We start from the raw sequence: 8535 nt of genomic DNA, 5'->3' as shown, positions 1-8535 counted from the left end.
AACCCATATGACATCCATAATGATATGGTTGAGAAAATATGGGCCTCGTATTATTACATGACACCAATATGGGACACCATATGGGTTCTACCTGGGTTATGTGGGCTAAACCACTTGGGCCCTTGGCTGCAGAAACCAAGGGGCTCTGGGCAAACCCATATGCTACCAGTATGTACCTGCATAACCCCATATTGGCATGTTACCTGTGTGTATATCGCATAGTCTTATATAGCTATAAAAAAAATTCAAGAGGGCAAACTTCCTTTTAGACAAAGAAAACCTAAAATTAATTTTTCCATTATCATTCTTATGAAATCAATTTACCTAAATAAATAAATTTTCCTATAAGCTTTGTAGGGAACAAACTCATCTCAAAAATATATATAGAAATTGTTAGATTATCACTCCCGCCCGCGTCAAAAATTTGGTAAATATTAATGCGGGAATAAAAAAAACCAAACATTTGCATACAGTACTGTATAATAAAGAGACATGTTGCAGGTTCTTGCCACAATCCAAGAGTCTGTTGCAGGTTTCCATGGAAGCTGTGCGTCGGAAATGATTGCGCGCGTGTCGTTTTCTGCACTTCCGATTTTGACGCGCGTGTCATTATTGCACTTCCGATTTGAATGCGAGACCAAAGATCGTATAATAGCACCGAAGAATATAGTATAGATATTCTTTTATAGCACCATGAAACTGAGCCATGAGAGCTGAACAACTGACTCAGTGCTGGCCTTTTTCACGAATCGGTAGACATCTTGAAGTGATGACAAACATTGTGAATCAGCGGTGCGTAACCAACAGAAATAGGATAAGCTTTTGGGCTGATTTTCTGACATCGTGTTATTTAAAAAATCGTAACTCCATAACGGGGGGTCGTATCCAAAAATTTTTTCCAACAAAATGTTCTTAAAAGACTAGTCTACACCACTATATGATTGAAAAAAAAAACTGAAAAATGTTTTTGATCTCTGAAATCAAGATGGAAAAAGAAAATGCCTATCTTAGTATTGTATTAATATAGGCCTATGCATTACAGTGCAGTAGCATAAGACTTTCGTGTTGTTACTGTTCCAAGTAGCGATAATATACAGATTTCTCTTATTATAAGTACAAGTTAGGTATAGTATAGTAAATCATTTTTTTTCAATCATATAGTGGTGCAGACTAGTCTTTTAAGAACATTTTGCTGGAAAAAATTTTGGATACGACCCCGTTATAGAGTTATGATTTTTTAAATAACATGATGTCAACAAATCAGCCCAAAAGCTTATCTTATTTCTGTTGGTTACGCACCGCTGATTCGCAATGTTTGTCATCACTTCATGATGTCTACCGGTTCGTGAAAAAGGCCTATCGGACTTCACGTTATGGCTGTAAAAGCAAGGTAGGAAAGTTCATTGCAATGCCAATCTGACACTTAAATATTATTGATAGACCTTTATAAATCAGTAGACGCAAAGCATCCGGAAGTTGCTGAAATAGGGCTGGTCTGTATTTATTTGTTTGTTCCCAATTTACCCGTCTATGTAGCCACGGGTTCAACACCATTTTGGCCTAGGCAGGCTAAGGGGCCCAGGCCTAGTAGGCGTAGGTCTGGAGTAATGGCCTGTAGGCCTAGCCTAGTACACACGTACACCCAAGCAAGATATGAGCTTCGACGTAGCCCCTTGAATGCTAGCAGACACATTGGCCAGTGATTGACTGCTTTTGATTGACTTTGGGCCAACTGGCAACAGGGTTTCTTGCAAACTGGAATTTATGGTTTTTGAGTCGGACTGGCATTCGTCAAACCAGGGAGTTGTTAATATTATAGTGTCAATCTGGGTTTCGGCAAATAGTAGATTCGGCAAATAGTAGATTCGGCAAACTGGGTTTCGACAATTTGGCCTAGATCAGGGAGTTGTTATAGCCTAGATTTCTTTTTTCTCCTTTTTCAGATAAAGATGGGTGCTGGTAGATCTAAGAGTGGCTTTCCTAGAACAGAAACTAAATCCAGGCACGAACAGGCCATTTCCCTATTTTCGGCCGAGGAATTAAGTGAGATAAAGCTTGTCTTTCAGAGAATTTGTAGCACGAGTGGAAATTCCGAAACTGAAAAGACAGCATTTCATGAGCAAGATTTGAAGGTAAAGAATAAATCAAGAAACTATTTTTCTTTTGTGGCCTCAATGCTGATTTTTTTTTAACTTTTAAAAATGTATTGTCCCTTGATGAATGAAAATGACAAAAAATATTAAAAGGTATGTTTAAATCAGCTTGCTCATTTTGCATAACATGAATTACTACTATACTAAAAAGAATTGTACCCTGATTTTTAAACTGGGATAATTATAATAAAAATAATAAAACACATCTAGTGACTTGGAGTGTTTCTCATATTTTTCGCTGTAAAGTGATGGTAAGCATCACTTTAAGTCGATAGTATTTATATTACAAGGTAGGCAAGTTAATTTAAAAAATGACTTTTTTTAATGATATTTTTGGTACTTTGTGCATGGATCAATACAATACCAGCCTATTATTAGCAATGATTCACTGTTGATCGGTAAAAATAAGTAATTGTAGTACGGTAGGTTAAACAAAATTTCATAATTAATAGTTTTTAATTAATTCAATAATTGGCAAGTTAATTAATTTTATTCAGTCATGAAATAAGACAGTTACTAGTTTTGTTTGGAATACTATTCAATGATTTCATTACTCTTTCATTAGACCTTATATAATACAAGCTTTTCTGTTATACTTTTCAATTAAAACACAATTGCAATTACTTGGATGTGTAGCAAATAAATGTTGAATCGTAAACTAGTAAATTGGAATTAAATAATAGTATATTTTGGTTTTTTTTATGTTGTGTTATGGTTGGTTTCTTCATCAGGGCTGGAAAAAGTGTTCGACAGGCGGTTGGAGGCATTATGAATGTCCCTGAAGCATTTTGGGGAAAATAATAATAAAAAAAAATATACTGTTGGGTTATATATTGTTCAGATAACATTTTTCATGGTCGGTGGCAGAAATTTTTTTTTTTTAAATAATGTTTGTTCGATTATTTAATTAATTATCCGCAGCGATATATTGCTGGCAGAGTACCAGACAAAATTACAAGTAAATTATTTTCGATCCTGTGTAAAAATGGTGAATCTCAGAGTGTTTCCAGTGAGGACTTTATAATCGCAGTAGCAGATCTGACTAAAGGAATGGTTGAGCAACAAGTTCATGTTTTGTACACATTGGTCGTTGAAGAAGACAGGACCTTCACCCTAAGTTCCTTTAGAGAGGTACATTAATGTTGAGTTAATATATTTATACAAAAGATTAAAGATAAGCCTACTGTATACAATGATTCACATGATAAATATTGGTAGACTTACATAGCACGTCATGCTATGGCCCCTGAAAATCAGCCTACCATCTAGGATATGCTTGGAAGGTTTACTCTCCATAAATATTGTTAAAAAACCTAAAAAAAACAAAAAAAAAACATGTTGGTAAACTCTAATAATAAGAGTGGATTTATGGATGGGCAAGCGGGCTAATAAAGTTGGGTGGCCAGGCCATTAAATTAGCTTTAGACTGGGTGGAAAACTTCAAGGCTTAGTGGTTTTTCCACCATAAATACATCCCTGTCATCTGCCTTTGGGAGTATTCCATAATGTTACAACAGCTACTGTAAACAGCCCATTTGGCATTCAACCCTACCAGTTACCCATCAGGGGGGGGGGGCAGTTCCAGGATTTTCCCAAGGGCGGGGACCAAGGTCCTCGACTGATGTCCCCAAAGAGAACAAAGTGGCGTGGTCGGGTGTCGCTCAAAATCTTTGTAATGTGGTTCAGGGGGAAAAGAGTCCCCCAAGAAATGACAATTTAGGGGTTTCAAAATCTTCTTTAATCAATTTTAGAGGCTATTAATATGTAGAAAATAATTAATTTGTTTTTGTCCCTGACGAATTTTGGTTTTCTACCCAATGAGGGATGAAGGGGGGGGGGTGGCTGGTCTGTAGCTACCTAACTCCCCCGTAGCGCTGCCACTGGTACCCACTTATACTCCAAGTTCGGGAGAAATAATTCACTTTAAAGTGCCTTGCTCAAGGGCACAAGTGAAAAATGCATGGCGACAGGGATTGAAACCAGCATAAACTGCTTGTGAAAACTTGTTTTCAGTAAAACTGAATAACATGGCTGGAAAATTTTCCGAACAATGCTTTCCAAATTATAAAACAAAAACATTCTTGTTTCTGTAAACCGACAGGAAGTTTCTCACTGCTCAGTTGAATATAGATTCTTAGAAATGGTTGAGATTAATAGAGAAACATTGTTCCTTTTCAAAAAAATTTCATTTAGCTTCATTATTGTATAGATTACACATTCTTTTTTATAAAAGTTACTTTATTTTTTCATCTAATATTAAACATTATAACACACTTAATAGATCATCCATCATTTGATTGGTGGATTTTGTATCATGTGACATTGGTTGTTTACCACATTTTGTTACTCATGGAAATTTAGTTCCACCGTGCATTTATACTTCCATCCGTGCATTTTATTTCCATCTGTTTCACTCCATTGCACGGCACCTATGATACAATACTTTAGGAAAAGGGTAGATTTTTTTCATAAAACATCAAATGACAAGAATCTCCATTCAGAAAAAAGATAGATTTTTTTTTCATAAAATGTCAAATGACAAGAATCTATTCTAGGTGTGTTATAAAAAATATAATAAATGTTTTTCTTTTTATTCACACAATGGAAAGAATATTTTTGAAAGATTGATTGTTTCATTCAATTTTTTTGGATGCTGTAGGTACTTCATGTGTTTCTAGGTTGCTATGATGCCATTCTTAGAAGCACACAAGTGAACTGGAAGGCAGCAGATACTGCAGCAATAACTGTTTTTGTGGACATGATGATGCAAGATCTTCAAGGTGAAAATTGTTGTTACATAAAGCCTTCCTGTAGTTCCAAATGCATATAATTTTATGGAGTTCAAGGCCTGTATATATTATACAGCATTTTATTCAACAGATTTCTATAGTATATGCCACAAAGATCAACTGTAATTAGTATTAAAATGAAAGCTAATGTCCACAGCTGGCAGGGAGAAAAACACAATGATTGTAGTAGCTAGTTATTAGTCCTGGAGTATAAATTAATATATAAAACAAAAAGCTATGATATCAATGCATATTATGTAAACCATGAAAGGGATGTATAACTACTCTATAATTGTTTCTATGCCTTGACCTTTGACATACACATGTGCACTCAAAACCAAAAGTTAAATTTTAAATATATAATAATGTATTTCAGGTTGACAACAATCATCTTTGTCTTGTTTTTAGATGGCGACATTGAAAGTGCAATTGATTTATGCAATTGGTTGCTGAATAAACCATTGATACAGAATATACTAACAGATATCATGCACTATTGCCTCTTGATACAACACAGTGCAGTTAAGGTGAGAATCAAGATGTTTTATGCCCAGGCCTGATTAAGATTCCTTAAAATGGGTAACTCCTAATGTGGACCAGGGAAAGAGGTGTGGTGAGGGTCCTTGGGAAAACGTCGTTTGAAGCAGAAACATGGTAGTATAGTGAACTTCATCATTCTGTCCATATTCAAGGCAAAGGCAGGGGTGGTTCAGTTCATTAGAGGGGATTTGATTGAAAAGAAGGGATTTGGTCATAGCAAACCCCTAATTGTGAATCACACTGCTCATGGTAATGGGTTATTCATTCATTTTCATAAGAGCAGGGAAATATTTATGGCGTGTGGGGGTTGGCAGCGCCATGGACACTAGAAATACAAGATAGAGCACTTGCATAGCAAAATTGAGGCGGAAATTGGTCCAGACGTACGCAGCGCCCTTCTTCTTTTATAATGCACAAGTTTTCTATACTTGGTCTAGACGTACAGGCCGCCCTTCTGTTGCTAAGTATAACCAGACACACGCGGCGCCGTAATGGATGAAAATTTTATCACTAATCAGAGTCCGGCCATACGAATCTGCGCTTTTGTGTCTGTCATTTTATTGTTTTGATTTATTTATACCTACTCATTTGTACCTTACTGATAATGGCAACGATTTCAACCTCCACAAAAGGAGGTTATGTATTCACAGTTATGTAACGGTGGCAGAACTTTTTTAGATCCAGCCGTACAAGGTTCGGTGGAACTTCAGTTTTTTTCTGTGGAGAACTCTATCTTGTGTTTCTAGTATCTTAAGTTGTCCACTGAGTTAAAAGCTAATTTCATGGGCCTTCACCCTCTCTTATTAACCCACTTTTCCATCCTTAATATTCACTCTTATTATTTCAGTTTTAAACCAATGTTATCACCCACCCACCCTTAAAATGTCTATGACCACCCTTAGTTTTGTACAGCTGCAACCGTGTAACAGTACAAGTGATATGCTGGAAGAGAAGGGTAATTAATTAAGTGTGAAAGCAAATTATAACCAAGTTTTATAGAATAGAATGTGCTATCTTTCCACTCATGACCATAGTATATCCTATCACATGTATAAACCATCATTATTTGTAAATTAGACCAGTCCATGCATTAATTTAAAATGGGTCAATAATATTATGTTTTGAGAAAATTAATACTATTTTTCATTATAGTGAAACTTAGGGGGTTGGGGGGGGGGGGGAAGGATGTCCATCGTACATGCAGGGATGTAGTTATGGGTCTGTCTCTTATACACATCTAGATGTGTATAAGAGACAGGTGTAGTAAATTAGATTGATAAATGCTTAAAAACTCATATAATTAAGGAAGAAATTTAAATATCTTATTTTTGGAGGTTTCAGGGGCATAATAAAAAAGTCAATCACCTTTATTGGCTGTCGGCAGATTTGCTAAAACAAGGTATAAAAGAAGTCTCGCCTAACATACATGTTTTACAGCTGGTTATTTATTAACAATATATGTAAGTCCAAATAAACCAACTTATGGTATGTTTCATCTACCTATACAAAGTTTCAAATCTCAGCACATTAATTGTAGAGCATAACTGCGAGTGATAAAGAAAATGTTTTTTGTTTCATGAACAACCACAAACTAAATTTTGCTTCTTAATGGTGTGAGCAACGGTATGTGAAAAGTAATAATTTGATATTTAAATATTTATATAATATTTATCTTTCAATTTTCTATAATTGTATACACTAATGCTTACTAAAAGAGCCTTGTGTATTTGTTTTCATAGGTGGCAGTCAGTGTTTTTTGTTTACATTGTCACCGTCAATGGCCATATTTGAAAGCTCAAGTATCAACGATCATTACATGTACTTGAATATGGATCAAGAGACACTGCCCAATGGTCTTGTAAGTACCTCTTATCATCTTCAAATAAGAGTCTGCGGCCTAATGGTACTGGAAGTACCTTTTGTCATCCTCAGATAGTTACTGTACTGCTCAATAGTTTTAGAAGTGACTCCTACCTTCCTCATCATAGAGACTGCCAAGTAGTCTATTAAAGTACCTCTTATCCTCAAATTAGATACTTCATACAGTGGCGGCATATCCAGGACTTTGAAAGGGGGTGGGGGTTGCTAAATAGAAATATTACATCCGCTGAACTTTACGCAAAAAACACAAAATTAGTGAAGAACCATATCGATGGCTGTGATAAAACCATAAATTGGTTGTTAATGTTTAAAGTGACATACTTTGCCATTTATTTCTATAAATAATCAACTATTATTTTTTCACATTTAAATAAAAGGAGAATGCTCAGCCACACTAAAACTGCCTCGAAAGTTCCCCTACCTTCTTCGTAGATAGCTTGTAAATATGAAAACTTGGTATCACCCTCATAATTAGATACAGTACAGTTCTACAATCTACAGTAGTCTTGGAAGTGCCTCCTATAATAATAAATATAGTTGGTTAAGTTTAAACTTGATTAAAAAAAAAAACCTTATTCTGTTTGTAAATTTATTTTATTTATGTTTTTATTTAGGGTATGGGAGGTCAGTTTGGCTACTTTGGTTTCTGGCTTGACCAGGATTTTGGTAAAGGTCACAGCAAATCTCATCCTAAATGTACAACATATGATAGCCCACAGCTGTCAGCTACAGAGCAGTTTACCGTTGATGTGTTGGAAGTGTGGGCTGTTGGAGAAATTCCCAAAGTCAATACGGTAGGTTAATCATTAATTGTTTTCATTTCATTCTGTTTTAAATTAATATATTTTATTGGTTCATATATTTTTGTACTAAGAATAGTATACATTCTTTCTTTAATCTTATTTTGTAATAAATATGAACGAAATTTTGAAGATTTAAATATACTGTATGTATGTAGTAATAATTTATTATAAGATTTACAGGGGGTATATTCAATATTAAAATATTGGGTCTTTACATCTGGTTACAACACAAAAATGTCATGCATTTAGATACATGGGAGATTATTGGGAAATACCTGAAGGCACTGGCTGTGAGAATTAGGTGAAATTTAAATTATACTGTGGTAATTAAAAAAAAATTTTCTCAACCAGTTTTTAGTGAGAGAACCT

At 35.1% G+C, this 8535-nt stretch overlaps 1 protein-coding gene across 1 annotated transcript in view; it reads left to right on the top strand.

Annotated features, from left to right (window-relative positions):
• Positions 1-1348: 1348 nt before the first annotated feature.
• LOC117114507 overlaps positions 1349-8535 on the top strand; it is an 8415-nt gene continuing 1228 nt past the window's right edge. Inside the window, exons 1-7 of the mRNA XM_033258176.1 lie at positions 1349-1493; positions 1944-2132; positions 3075-3284; positions 4813-4933; positions 5351-5469; positions 7200-7340; positions 7978-8157. Of these exons, the coding sequence (XP_033114067.1) occupies positions 1950-2132; positions 3075-3284; positions 4813-4933; positions 5351-5469; positions 7200-7340; positions 7978-8157 (954 nt within the window). The 5' untranslated portion in view covers positions 1349-1493; positions 1944-1949. The remainder of the gene's footprint in view (positions 1494-1943; positions 2133-3074; positions 3285-4812; positions 4934-5350; positions 5470-7199; positions 7341-7977; positions 8158-8535) is intronic.

Source organism: Anneissia japonica, unplaced genomic scaffold (genome assembly GCF_011630105.1).
Source record: "Anneissia japonica isolate Jap-2015-1 unplaced genomic scaffold, ASM1163010v1 scaffold284978_len400890_cov162, whole genome shotgun sequence".
NCBI lineage: Eukaryota > Metazoa > Echinodermata > Crinoidea > Comatulida > Comatulidae > Anneissia > Anneissia japonica.
This window is presented reverse-complemented; position numbering and strand designations above follow the sequence as displayed.